This window comes from Sciurus vulgaris (genome assembly GCF_902686455.1).
Source record: "Sciurus vulgaris genome assembly, chromosome: 13".
Lineage (NCBI taxonomy): Eukaryota > Metazoa > Chordata > Mammalia > Rodentia > Sciuridae > Sciurus > Sciurus vulgaris.
This window is the reverse complement of record NC_136474.1, coordinates 37295544-37311175: the sequence shown is the minus strand read 5'-3', so window position 1 is coordinate 37311175 and position 15632 is coordinate 37295544. Positions and strand designations below refer to the sequence as shown.

General features: G+C 38.0%; 1 protein-coding gene across 1 annotated transcript in view; it reads right to left on the bottom strand.

Annotated features, from left to right (window-relative positions):
• LOC306642730 (contactin-associated protein-like 3) overlaps positions 1–15632 on the bottom strand; it is a 237119-nt gene that overhangs the window by 101433 nt on the left and 120054 nt on the right. The window contains 1 exon segment of the mRNA XM_079108476.1: positions 15401–15547. Coding sequence (XP_078964602.1) covers positions 15401–15547 — 147 coding nt within the window.

Sequence of the window (15632 nt, the reverse complement as noted above, 5' to 3'; positions counted from 1 at the left end):
GTAATGGAACAATTTTTAAGAATATCTATACTTGCCAGTATTTATTCACATCAGTGGTTATGAGCATCAGTAGTACTCTGTAAGACTTTAAGGGGTTTACAGGTATATGAAAAAAAAATTCATGAGTGTGTCTTCCAAGACAACACTGTTGTTTGAAAGGAAAAACTGTTTAAAACCAAAGACGTTGTTTTCTTATTTTCAATATGCTATAGTTCTGATCTTAAATCTTCCCCAAAGGTATAAGTGTTGAAGACTCAGTCCCCAGATAGTGGAAAGTGGTAGAATCTTTAAGAGGTAAGCCTACTGTAAAGGAGGGCATGAAAAACTGTGTGCTTTTGCAGTTGTTCCTGTGTTTTTAATTTAAAAACAAAAATAGCTGTAATGACCTAGGATGGCCCCTACCTGTCTGTGATGCCACAGGAGTCTATCTGAAGGTCACTGAAGCTCCCCAGCACCCCTTGCTGTACCGAGATAGGATCCACCGCTGTGCCACCAATGGACATGAGCCTCAGACAGCCCTGAAACCCTCCCAGGAGACTTTCACATCCAGAACCAGAACTGTTGTCAGGATAGCCTGAATACAGAGACAAAGACAGGAGAAAATCAACAACTGTAACAGAGCTATTTCACAGAATTTAATTGCATAAAGACTGCTGTTTCCCTTGTCTACAGACAGCTGAGGATTAGACTTCCTAAGCCACCTTCGGAACATCACAGATAGGAGGATGGTAGAGGGATGATAAAAAGAAAAGTTGGTAAAGGTAGAGCATGAAAATAAATCACTATAGTTGGGCTAGTGGGAAGATAAGACAAGAGACAAGACAAGACAAGAAGAAAAGATGTAAAATCCTGCAAGCATTTATTGCACATTTGACTTGAGCAAAACAACATAAGAAATCACTACTTTTAGCATGATACTAAACCACATAAACTAAAAGACATGTGACAGTAGTATCAGAAGAAAATTACAGTATATCAGTACTGGCTAAGTCTAAAATGCTTGAAAAGTAGTTTTAAATTGAATATTGATGTAGATATGCTGAACTTATCTAAACACTAAGTTAAATATCTACTCTAACAGGTGCATTTGCACATGTATGCATATACGTAGTTTAATAATAATATTGTATAATAATTGGTCAGAGAAATCTAACAATAACTTATATTGACTTCTCTAATCAAATATCTTTAGTCAAATATCTCTCAACATTATTTTTCAACATTAACAAACCAAAATTAACAAGTAGGACTGGGGAGATAGCACAGTTGGTAGAGTGCTTGCCTTGCAAGCACAAGGCCCTGGGTTTGATTCCCAGTACCACAAAAAAAAAAAAAAAAAAAAAATTAACAAGTATTTTACAATCAATGATATAGCATTGCAAATAGAAAAATTAGCATCTATAATAGTCCATTTAAAAAAGGGCAATATTAACAGTTAAATTTTACAAGTCCTGCCATCCCCACCATTAATCAGTTAGCTGTAAATTACAAACTGCATTTTCTATATAGTTTTATTTCATGCCTGAACTTCTTAAGATGACCGTTATAGTTTAGATATAGGTATCCCCCACAAGCTCATGTGAGACAATGCACGAAAGCTTATAGGTACAATGATTGGGTTAGAAGAGTCTTAATCTAATCTGTGCATTAACCCTCTGATATGGATTAACTGGGTGGTGACTGTAACCTGGAAAGGTGTGGCTGGAGGAGGTGGGTCCTTGGGGGCATGCCTTTGGAGTGCATATTTTGTCGGTGGTGAAGGCAATCTCTCTCTGCTTCTTGGTGCCATGTCCCCAGCTGTTTTCCTCAAGCCACACCTTTCCACCATGATATTCTGCTCCCTTCCAGCCCAGACCAACTGAATTGGTCATCAATGGACTGAGATCTCTAAAACCATTAACCCCCAAATAAACCTTTCCTCCTCTAGAATAGTTCTTATCAGTTTTTTGATCACAGCAATGAAAAAAGTTGACTAAAACAATAACAGTGATCTTATAACAATTAAGAGCAAGGACATGACTCTGAAATTCAAATCAAAGTAAGAAGAGTCCAGAGCACACCCAGTAGCCCATGTGGAGACAGCAGGCACTTGAGTATTATCTCACCCTCTACTCAGTTTTCCTCTCAAACAATCTCAGATTTTAGCTTTGAACACTGCAAGATAAGCAATGAAAAAGAGGGATGTAAAAGAAAAGGAAAGAGGATTCAGTATTTGAAAAGTGCTTTTATATAAGGTAACCCCTTGGGAAAGTGGACACTGCAAAACAGAGGCCAGTTCCTTCACCCCTGGCACATTTTCAGGACTGAGGTGGGCCTTCCCCAGGGTCTGCCTTGGCTGAAGGGAATCCCACAAGCATACAGTGACAGCCTTCTTGGGGCTACCCAACATCCAATAATGAAGTGTAAGGATATGGTGCCTGAACCCCTTGGCTCAGGTAGGACATACCCAAGAAGCATTCCTGCTAAGTCTCCCTGACGTCTTCTGAGTGTTCTGCTGTAACAGTGTTACTACAGTTCAGCTTTGTCCCTCATCCATCTCCAGTGACTCTCTCAACTTTCCAAGGTTGTTCCCAATAATTCTCCCCACTAAACCACCTGTGTAAGAATCTCCTTCAGAGTCAACTTCCTGGGGAGCCCAACCTACAAAAATGTAGAATAAGATTACAAAGCATTTATTGAATTGAATACTTTCAATATTCAATTCAAGTATTTTCATATTGGCATATGAAAATATGCATTAAAAAAGACTGCTATAAATCCTAAAAATTGTAAATTTTATGAGAAGTATAACATAAATGAAAATATTAATAAAATAGTGGAGAACATTTTATTTATTCTTTGCTTTACAAAATTGTTTCATTTTTATTATTTCCAGAACTGTTTTCTTTTTAACTTGGTAGATATTATATTTTAATTATTATCTTTTTTTTGCTATGTGTTTTCCAATGATTTAAATATTACAGAGTTCTAATGCTGATATTTATAGTCTTATTTTTAAGACTTTTTTACTTTTTCAATTGGAAAATTTGTTATTTGACAGGCATTTTCTGAAATAATATAAGGAAATGACAGGGCTGGGGGTTATAGCTTAGTGGTAGAGTGCTTGCCTATCATGTGTGAGGCACTGGGTTAGATCCTCAGAACCACATAAAAATAAATAACTAAAATAAAGGTGTTGTATCCATCTACAACTAAAAATATATTTTAAAAAGAAATGATAATAACTTGCACATACAATAATTCAAAGTATTTTCACTAAGCACCAAGTAGAACAGTTTCCAATCTTTTAAACAAAATCTCCTTTATCATTGAAAGAGTACCCCAAACTTAAGATTTTTAATCAAGAAACCTAAAGCTGCCAATCAGAGCTTCCAATTAGCAAGAGATGACTAGGTTAAACCCTTATGATGTGAGTTAAAATAACTTTTAAAAGACTTTAACTTATACTTTTTTTGGTACCTAGAATTGAACCCAGGAGCACTTAACCACTCAGCCACATCCACAGCCCTTTTTCTACACATTTTGTTTAGTGACAGGGTCTCACTGAGTTGCTTAGGGCCTTGCTAAATTGCTGAGGCTTACTTTGAAACTGTGATCCTCCTGCCTCAGCCACTGGAACCACTGGGATTATAGGTATGCACTACCACAGCTCGCTTTTACCTATACATTCTAACTGAGAGGATCAGCTGGCCTGAGCCTGGAAATCATAGGTCATATGTCCATAGGCCAAATATTATCTACATGGCACTCAAAAAGAAATGAGTAATAAGTATCATGAAAGAAGTGAGACCAAAGTATCATATAAAATATATGGTTTTATATCTTCAAGGGGAATAATGCCTAATTTCTATGGGCATACAATGAAGTATGGGGTACAGAAAGAGATAGGATTCACTAACCCACAAGAGAGAACCACGCAAGGACAGTAGAAGAAATAAAGTACTGCACCCTAGGATTAAGTGGGAAAGGTATTTGGAGGTTTCATGGACCAAATGGCATCCAGAACAGACCAAGAACATGAGTGGATGTCTGCGTATATTGAGGAAGAATCTTCAAGGCTGGAGAGAACAAAATGAACCAAGACACCTGATTCACAGACCTACTGGTTATTCAGAAGACAGAAGAGTGTTTGTACTGGGTGAAGGGACACAGTCTAATAAGAGGTGTATAAAACAGAGAAAGGAAAACTTCCTCCAAAAAGAGGGCCAAGTACCTTCCCCAATAGAGGCTGCCCATGCTCTCTGTGGAGGACACATAGCTGAATATCTCTGCTGGTTACCCTGGATCCCGAGGTCCTAGTCCCTTGAAATCAAATCCATGGGCAAGAATCTTCCTTCGTGTAAACTGTCTCTTCTACAAAAAGTAAAACGAAAACACAAGCAAACAAAACAAAACTCAAAAATAAAAGAATCACGTGAGCTTTGCCCCTCATGCTTCACTGGTGTCCCAGCTGTCATGCTAAGGAGACTGGTTCTGCTTTGTTATTCACACTAGTTCATTATTGCAAGGCATCTAGCATATCATATCCTAATACAGCTCCTCTCAAAAAAAAGTAAACACCACACAAAAAAATAAATTTACTCAAGTAAAAGGCAGCATCAAATTAAGGATCTACGGTAACATTACTACACTGAATTAGCATATTTTAACTCTTTTGTGACCCATCTACAAAACATGTGCACTCTATAATGCTCTGAAATCTTTACAAACATCACATTAGCTTGCTGTTTTAGTCAGCTTTTCCACTGCTGTGACTAAATGACCTGACCAGAAAACTGTAGAGGAGAAAAAGTTTATTTCGATGCCTCACAGTTTCAGAGGTCTTAGTCATAGAAGGAACGGCTCCATTCCTAAGGGCTTGAGGTGAAACATCATGGCGGAAAAGTGTGGCAGAGGGAAGCAGCTCACATGGTGATCAGGAAGCAGAGAAAAACAGACTCCACTGGCCAGATACAATATATACCCCCAAGTCACGGCCCAATTCCCACCTCCTGCAGCCACACCATAACACTTCAGTTACCATTCAGTTAATCCTTATCAGGGGATTAATTCACTGATTGGGTTAAGTCTCTTAACACTGAATCATCTCTCCTCTGAACCTTCTTGCATTGTCTTTCATGTGAGCTTTTGGAGGACACTACATCTAAACCATAACAATTGCTTTTCTTGATAGTTCAGAATCTCGAAACGGCAAATTTACATATTTTTCTATGCTACCATGGACAGGTAGTTATGGAAAAAGGCCTACAATCAAACTCCTTCTCCTCTGATTCTCAGACTATTGTGATTACTTTTTTCCCCTCAGATCATAACAAACTAGCAACTAGAGACAAAGAGATAAGACATACAAAAAAAATGAAAACTTTTTTAAAAACAAGCAGAAGCCCTTAAGAATCTGTGTCATTGCACGAACAGTCTAAACTTTGCTACAAACAAAAACTCATTTGGTTTATAAAGTTATAGGCATTTTATAAAATACTCAAGTAATTAACAGTTCATAAAAATACAGGAAAACTTTTAGGTGGAAACAAAACTGACACCAACTGACAGAGGGACATTTGCTTACACAGAGGAACATCTGCAGGGGGTACCCTGTGTGCATGAGGCACAGGCATACTGCCAGACACCTGTTCTAGGTAGACCACGGAACCCACAGGGACTTAGGGGGCTTTTTGTGCCACATGTGGATGTCTTCCAGCACCTGTTACTGCCTCTCAGCTCTGTCAAGAGCTTCTGCACCAGCTCATCTTTCTGCTGAAATTCATTCCTTAGCTTTGAGACGCACTCTGTGATAACGTGCTTTGGTTTCTGGGTTAAACAACTGCAATCTTTTCTGTAGGAAAAAACATTCTGTCTCACAATATTCAGAAACTTCTGGTTACACTGGAAAACACCAGTTCAACATACTTTCTGATGGTGCCACTGACATAATTCTGACTCATGAGAGGAGCAAAGCAAGCCTTGAATAATAACTCCAACTTGTCCACCAAGAAGCTGTTAGAAGTTCTGAGCGTGCCAGGAGCTGCCTGAAAAAGCCACACCTGGCCTAGGTGTTCCAGTGAGGTTGCTGGGCCCCCAGTGGCTGCCCTGAGAACATAACCGCCCAGCGGAGCCACCCTGTCTGCAATCACTATTTGACCTTTAAAATCAAATTGGGCAAACAATTTTATGAAGTAAAGATTTTAACCTACTATATGCAGGTATTTTTCATTTATTTCTCTTTGTCCTTTTGTCTTCAGATCACTGATGCATTTTCTAAGAGCAGGAAATTAAAATCTAGCCTCTTCTTATTCCAGCACAATATGTACACCCTTTCAACCTGAGGATTTTCATAGAATGCACATAGTTGATTTTCACTTTTCTCATAGTGTCTGAGACTTTTAAAAATACTGTGTATCCTGACAGATACAACTGAAAACAAGCTAAGACCTGCATCTGGTTTAAAATGATTGACAGGCACAATGAAATCTCATAAATTAACCTTAAAAAGACTGATATTCCAAACTTAAGGTTATATCATAAATATTCCTTAAACTCTAGCCTTCCTTTATTCTTATTTTATGTTACTTATTTTATGCATTTATTTTAATTTGTAAAAGAACTTCTAAAGGGTTGGATACATTTGGAAGAAACGATATATCAATATAGAGATGTCTTCTACTTAGAGTAATTTATTAGGAGAGAGAATGGAAACTTTTTATTGTTTCTTTTCAGTAATACATGACAGTAGAACTCATTTTGATATAATTATATAAACGTGGAATATATCTTATTCTAATTAGTACCCCATTCTTATGGGTGTACATGATGGTGGGATTCACTATGGTTATTCATGTAAGTACAAAGGAAAATTATTTTGGATTCTTTCCACTGTTTCTCCTTTTCCTATCCTGTCTCCCTTTCCTTCATTCCCCTTTGTCTAATCAACTGAATTTCTACTTTTCCTCTCTCCCCCTTGTATGGGTTAGCTTCCACGTATCAGAGAAAACATCTGACCTTTGGCTTTTTGGAAATGGCTTATTTCACATAGCATGTTAGTTTCCAGATCTACCCATTCCTTTGCTAATGTCATAAACTCATTCTCCTTTAAAGCTGAGTAATACTCCATCGTGTACATATACCACGTTTTCTTTATCCATTCATCTGTTAAAGGGTACCTAGGTTGGTTCCACAGCTTAGCTATTGCGAATTGAGCTGCTATAAACATGAATATGTCTGTGTCACTGTAGTGTGAGGATTTTTAAGTCCACTGGATATATATCAGGGAGTGGGATAACTGGGATCAAATGGTGGTTCCATTCCAAGTTTTTTGAGTAATTTCCATACTGCTTTCCAAATGGTTGCACCAATTTGCAATCCAACCAGCAATACATGAGTATACTTTTCCCCCCATATACTTGCCAACATGACTGGAGTGATATTGTATGTCAGTGTCATTTTAATTTGCATTTCTCCAATTGCTAGAGATGTTGAAGATTTTTTCATGTATTTGTTGGTCATTTGTACGTTTGAGAAATATCTGTTCAGTTCATTTGCCCATTTATTCATTAGGTTATTTGTTTTGTTTTGTTGTTTTTTGTTTTTTATTGTTGTTGGTTTTGTGCTAAGTTTTTTTTTTGAATTTTTTATATATCCTGTAATTTAACTCTGAGATGCATGTGACAAAGATTTTCTCCCATTCTGTAGGCTCTTGTTTCATATTCTTGATTGTTTTTTTTTTTGCTGTGAAGGAGCTTTTTAATTTAATATCATCCCATTTATTGATTCTTGATTTTACCTTTAGCACTTTTAGGAATCTTTTTTTTTTTTTTTGGGTGGTGCTGGGGATTGAACCAAGGGCCTTTTTCATACTAGGCAAGCACTCTACCAACTGAGCTATATCCCTAGTCCCCCTCTTAGGAATCTTGTTGAGGAAGTTGGTTCCTAAGCTGACATGATGGGGAATTGGGCCTGTTTTTCTTCTAGAAGGCACAGATCTCTAGTCTAATGCCTGGGTCCTTGATCCACTTTGGGTTTTGTGCAGGGTGAGAGACAAGGGTCTAATTTCATTTTGCTACATATGGATTTCCAGTTTTCCCAGCACCATTTGTTGATGAGGCTATCTTTCCTCAAACGTATGTTTAGGGAGCCATTGTGTAGTATGAGATAACTGTATTTATGTGGGTTTGTCTCTCTGTCTTCTATTCTATACTATTGGTCTTAATGTCTGTTTTGGAGCCAATACCATGCCATTTTTGTTACTGCAGCTCTATAGTATAATTTATGGTAAGGTACTGTGATGCCTGCTGCATCACTTTTCTCTCTGAGAATTGTTTTGGCTATTCTGGGCTTCTTATTTTTCCAGATGAATTTCATGATGGCTTTTTCTACTTCTATGAAGAACATCATTGGAATTTTGATGGGAATTGCACAGGTAATGGGAACATTAAGTCAAATATTTCTGTAGAATCACTAGTATTTCTTTTCTGCTTATTTCATTTTTATGTAGATCATAGGCCTCAAACTATTCCAAAATAAAATGTGGTATCTATTTCTTTTAGGAATAAAATTACAGCAAAGCCAAGTAATTACAATAAATGTTTCTGAATGTAGATATTTAAAAGAAGAAGAAGGTCAAGCCACTAGGTGCATGGCTCTCTAGTCATAACAGAGAGAAAATCAGAAAGGAAGGGAAACTAAGATCCGAAGCCAGCAAAAGTCAGGAATGTTTCATTTGTCCATGAAGAAGTTTTCTCAAAAGCCCATACAAAAGGTAAAATGGTGAAGGTTCCTTCATTAGGGACCTCATTTGAGATAGAAGGTGTAAGTAGGGAAGTGGATGCTTACTGTTTAAACAATAAAATGTATCTTTCACTATTGAGGAGAGTCATCATGGTTAAGTACCTCTGAGGAACACAAGAACACTTGGCACTTTATGTCACTGTACCAGAAAGTGGTCAGCAGGGTGAGACCTCCTTACAGAGTGGCTTCCTTATGTTTCACATATGGTAGTTTTGGCACCTTTGAACATAATTTAGTATTCCCAACTCTGTGGTAAAAAAAAATCTGTTATTTAATAGTACAAAGATCCTATAAAAGAGAATTTAAATGAGCTTAACTTTTAGCCACCCTCAACAGCAGACACCAAAAGTACAATATGCTATGGTGAAACTGCTATCTGAAGAACATTTCATACACACACACACACACACACACACACACACACGTTGGGGGCTGTGCCATGTTGGCGGCGATGGGATGGCGCCTGATCACATTGGCAGCGAGGAGGTTAATTGACATAAGCACACTCAGGTGATTTTCTCATCCACGCACACAATGTATGCACATGTGTTCTCCAGCACTAATTGCCTGCTCGGAGCCTCTCGCCTAATCTTTGCGTAAGAGGCGTGGCCCTGCTCTCCCCGTCCTGGAGGTGATATAAGCGTAGACAGAGCGAGACATACGCAACAGCCATTAGCAGAAGAAAAGCAGTAGCAGAAGACACGCCACAGCAGCCATTAGCAAAAAGCCAGAAGAAAGAACACAGCACCAAGTAGGGGCAGAGGCGGAAAGCAGATTATGGAACGGAGAACTGAGACGCATCACTAGGGCACCTTAGGTCACAGGATGCAGGACTTTAAGGCGTGGCAGGCCTCTCTCCTTCTAAGCTCTAAGAAAAGCCTGTCTTTCTTTCAAAGTTTCTCTCTTAAGCAAAGTTTCTTTCTCTCTGATAAGCGGGGTCTCTCTCTCTCAAAGCAAGTAAACCTCATTTCCTCTGTCTTCTATAAGCAAGCAAGAAAGCAGTGCACTAAAGAGAAAGATAGAAGTGCCTCAGTTTCCACTCCACCACCCATAAGACCCGTGCAAGTTGTTGCTGCAGGCGGTGACAAATATCCATGGATTTTGGAACCGCAAAGAGCCAGCAACGCACACAAACACACACACACACAAATCTGGGGCAAAGAAAAAAAGATAACTAAATCAGAGTTCTAATGTGAAAAATTAAAAATATTGCTATTTGTTATGGTTTGGATATGTGTTGGAGGCCGCTGCCCTGTAGGGACCGCAGTGGTAGCTGGCCTCGCCCTAAGATGGTGCCGAGAATCCCAACCGCAAAGAAAAATAACTTTAAGGAAGTGCTTTCTATTGGCTGACTGATCTCTTCCGCGTCCGTGCTTAGCTTGTGATCAGTACATGTCCTCATCACCCACCATTAAGTGTCCATGAGCCAAATGCCTGAACCATTAGGTGATTGGCCATTACATCCTATAAAGCTGCGTACTTTCCGCGGTAAAGAGAGAGAGCTGGGAGGCGAGAAGAAGAAGAAGAAGACGGCAGCCAAGAAAGAAGAACTAGGCACTCAGCTCAGAGCTCTCCCATAAAAATAAAGACCTTAAAACTCCATCTGAGAGCCGAGTCTTCATTGTACTCGCTGGACGAGACAGATATGAGGCATCCACTAAATGCTGATGTGTGAGACAATTTAAGAATGTTCAGAAGTGAAATGATAGAGAGTTGCAACCTAATTAATTAATTAATCTACTGATATGGATTAACTAGGTGGTAACTGTAGGCAGGTAAGGTGTGGTTGGAGGAAGTACGTCACTAGGGGCGTGACATTGGGGTTCATATTTTGTCCCTGGTAAGCGGAACTCACTATTTCCTGACAACTTTGAGCTGCTCTCCTCTGTCATGGTCTTCCACCATGATGTTCTGCCTCAACTTGGGCCCAGAGCTGTGAAGTCAGTCGATCATGACTAAACCTCTGAAACCAGGAGCCAAAATAAACTCTTCCTCCTTGAAGTTATTCTGGCCAGGTTATTGGTCACAGCAACACAAAGTTGACTAAGATACTGTTCAGCAGGTGGACCCCTCTCACAAGAAGAAAGCTGTACACTGAGACTTCCAGACCAAAATATAATAGATAGCAAAGTAGATCATTCCATGCAACCAGAAGGTCCTGGTTTGTGCTGCTGTCCTTTCAGAATTACTCATATCAACCCTTTCATTCTCTGAAGTGTCCTGGTTTGGACAATAAATTTATAGTCACCCTAACTATAATAGCAAGGCACACATATATGCTTTTAGGGTGAAGTACTGTAAAAAAATTTGGTTGACTATTGCTATAACATAATTGGGAATAAGTGGTTAAACCTACATTAAGAAATAAAGGGGAAGAGAACTGGTTATGGAGTGTCTCAAATCACAGGATATTGATTTCCTTGAAGAATCGATGTCATTAATTGATTTCCACTTAGAGGACCCAGGAACACTTCATTAGACCAATTGTTGTGACAGAGTGTAAACTGAGTGAAGTAAATTTCCTTGTTCAGCATCAAGCATATTCTGGCACCAATGGACGCTAATTAAGAAGAGAATTAAATGAACAGACTCTGATACCAGCTACCCTTGTGATTGCATAAAATAACCCTGACACTGTGGTTGTCAAGGTCGAGTTCCACTCAAGATGAAGCTGAGTGGCCCCAGTTCATCCAGAACAACTTGGCACACCTATGCATTAAGGTTCTGCATATAATAAATCTACTGAAAACCAGAACTCCATGTCTACTGTCCCTACATCTGCTCTACTGAGTTTCCTGGGAATACAAATAATAGATAATTTTTATTTAAAAAATCAGCAAACTGGTATATTTGGGTATTTGTTTGCATGTGTGTTTTTACCTGATGAAGGCGTAGTTTAGTTTGTAAAATATTATATATTATTTCTTTAGGGAAAACAATGCATTTACATTGGCATAGTATCTATAGGGGACTAAGTTTGAAATAGTGGCTAAAATCATACTGTGGGAATTGGCTGGGTATTTACAGTAGGCATGTAGAAGTCACTCTACATTTATACATTTCTTAGGAATAAAGTGCTATGATCACAAATTCTGAAACTATTTTTGCAACGAAGTACCAATATGCAATTACAACAGAAAAACTGGGAAAGTCATAATGAAGAAAAGTTATCAAGCTCCACTCCCTGCTGAGATGTTTAAAATCTATAATTTCACTCATCTTAAGAAAACATTTTCTTATTAGAAACTATATTAGCAAGAAAATTTTTGTCTTATCTATACAATTTTATGAAAATGCGTGAGAAAGTCCTGTTTTAACTCCAGATCTCTAGGGTCCCTTCAAACATATTGGTGGAACCAAAAGCTGGGTCTGTGTGCACTACTTATGTGAGTGCTAACGAATGCAACTTTACAACCCTTACATATCACTTAAACTGCATTATGTCACTTCTGCTTCAATGAATTGACTCTACATTTGAGGACCATCATACAGTGCATAAAGAAAATTTTAAAAATCATTGACAAGATGATTCTTAACAACTGTACGAGAATATTAACAAGATTTTAAAAAATAGTAAATATGGGCACAATGGAACCATGTATCAATGGTAGAATAAGACAGTGGAATAGATAAATAAATAGATAAGTAAACTTATCTATTCCTTGATAGATAAAATATTCATTGAAAGCCATGCAGCAGTAAAAATTAATTAAGTTTGCCAGTTCACATCCACATGGTTGAATCTCAGAAAATAATGGAGAAGAATAAAAGGAAGTCATGGAGGAATAATGCATGTCTTACCCTATGTATAAAGTTAAAAGTGGACCAGCACAAAATAAAATACTGTTTAAAATTACTTACATAGATGATAAATCTACAAAGTGCAAGATAATATTTGAAAGAAGCAAGAAAAACTTCTAAAGTATTGTAATGTTGCATTCTACAGACTGCCAAGGTGAGTCCATGTATATTCTTTTAAGAAAATTAGTAATGTATAAATGTGTGGATGTGGTCTATTTCTTAGTAACAACTCCTATCACATCAGTGTGTATATATTTATGGAAAGTACTTACTCTCATGTTTCTGTGCATTGCATATTCTGACTATGTAAAAGATGATTCTGTGATTTGAAAGCATTTTTCTCCAGTATATTTTATATCATTAAACACTACAGCCAGGATTTTGCTTCCTATCCCTTTCAGTGCTTCAGAATCTTTTACCTTTTGAATTACAGTTCTTGTATAAATTCTCAATTTGGTTTTGAAGGAATTTATTTCTCTGCAGAGCTATAAAATCCTTCATAAATAGCAAACATCTCGTAAAACCCTCTCCAAGTCAGAGATGTACCATATTTAGCAAACAAGGAAAGCACACAGTCCACTGTTCAAGGGTGTTGACACTATTTTACCTCTTGCAGTCATGGTTGCTCTAGGAAACTTGAAAGATTAAACAACTGGATTCATGGTTTGTGTGCCCATTGTCAATTCTTAGAGAGGATTTTATATTTTCTTGTTGGGCTGGAAAACTATCTCCATCATGAATCCAATCTTACTTTAGAAAGAAACAACTATAAAATGCAAAACAGGAATAATATCAAGAAAGGCATTACGCCAAGGTTAGAAATAAGTCTGACTATTGACAGGTCCAAGCTTCTAGTGGCAAAAAATTTTTCACTTGACTGCCTCAGGGATAAAGATTCATTACACTCAGAGGCACTCTCTCGCTGGCTGAAGGGATCCTGGATGAACTAAATTCCATTCAGCAAACAAATGCTCCACTTACTGAAGCCCAGAGGATATGGCCTGGTTGTCTTGGTAAAATGCATTGCTAAGCAAGAGTAGAAAAATTAATAGACAATTAATATCTTGCTCTGCGGTAAGTAATAGTGACCTTCTGTATAGATGGTTTCTCAAACTCTAAAGTACTGAAGACCCCCTGGGCATCTTGATCACATGTAGATCATGATGCAGAAGGTAAGGGGCAGTGAGAGAGCAGCTCCAACAAGCTTTCAGGTGTTGCTGAGGATACATTGTGATAGTTGGCCTCCAGGGAGAAGAGGAGCCAGCAGTCAGAATAAAGCAACTCCCATATGCAGTAATAATGTTGACAAATGAAATTAAAAGAAAAGATTGTAAAGGTCTCTTGGGATTAGGAAAATTCCCAATGGCAAAGCTATAAAGGTTAGAAGTAGACAACAAGCATCCTCCACATTATCTTCACATTAAAATCACGTGTAGGACATTTAAAAACCTGTTGCTCAGGAGTCAAGAGCAGTTAACTCAGAAGCATGGGGGATAGAGCCCAGCACCAGCATTTGTGAAGCCTTCTAGTTGATTGCAATGTGCAGCTGTAGTTGAGAACAACTCCCAAGAGGAAGCCCTATTGAAAACCAATCACGTTAATGTACATTTAAATAAGGCCAATGAGTAAACTTGTATTTTAGGCCATAATTTATTGTCCTTTGCCGCATCTATCTCCTGCCACTCTAACACTTGACAAGGTCTGTTGGAATAAAGGACTCAACACTTGACACGGTTCTGTTGATCGTCCTCCCTCTTGGGGGCCATAGGCGTGGCATGTCTCCATGTGTAGTTGCTTTTTATTATTAATAATCAATATATCATTAAGAAACTTATTAGAAAAACATTGGGAAGATTTTACTGTATTGGGACACAAAATAGTGCACAATAAAAATTTGGCAGTAGTACATAGATAAAATATATAAAAATAAACAATTGTAGCTGTATTCAAGTTAAAAGGAGTCTGTGATTGCTTTAGTATAATAATAGATGGATAAAGAGGCATTCCTCTGAGCTTGGATGCGGTGTTTAGTCTTTGTTGCTTTCTTAGTTTCAATAGTTGATTCTAGAGATACTTTGCATAATAAAAACATTTAGGTTAGTCATAAATATAATTTGTGCTTTTCCTATGTTTAGTCTAATTCTTTGAGAATCAGAATAAGATTGTAGTCTGCCATTATATGAAATTAGAATAGACTAAATATTAATTATAAGTTGATTTCTTTGCCCTTTAATAACAGTAAAAACTTTTCACAGTTAAACACTGGAGTTCATGGTGAGGGTGGTTTCTCAGAAAATCTAGTGATGTGTTTGTTCTGAAGGTTAAAGGCTGGCAGATCATGGTGCCCTCAGTTTAGCTGAGAGAAAAGGTTTAGTTTAGCTGGGAGACAAGGTTGTTTTAATCTAGCTGGGTCTGGACTGTCATACAGAGAGAATGTGTACTTTGAGAAGAAGCATAGATTGTACTTTTGAAGGTTTTTCTTGTTTTAAACTACCAAAAATGATATAATCATTACTAAAGAAAAATATCTTTAAAAAGGCTGGCAGAAAAAATAAAGACAGATTCAGCCTCAGAACACTTGGTGTCTCTGTGTGCTGTTTCTCCACTGCTGATGCCTCCCATCCACCGAGGACCCCTGACTCCTGCTAGGGCTGGACCCCGGCAATCTTTGTCCATCAACATTCTCAACTGACCTATCACTAAAAGGGAAAAATCATTCTTAAATATGTTTTCATTTAGCAATATCAATCCTATGTTCTAAGAAGCCATAAAGATAAAGAAGATTTGATTAACAATATTGCCTGTTCCTTTTACTTACCCCCAAAATAATAGGTATCAGCAGAATCAACCCACCCATGTAGGGAATGGGCAGCAGAGGATGCATTGCTGTCCACCTTCAGGCTCCAGTGATTCCCTTTAGCAGATAAGGAAACAGAATGCCACTGACCATCATTTAATCCAGCACCTAGAGGTAAACAAAGTGTGTTATAAGGGACCCCCGTACAGGACCAGTACCTGAAAACAGTAGATGTAGAAAATGGCAAATCTGC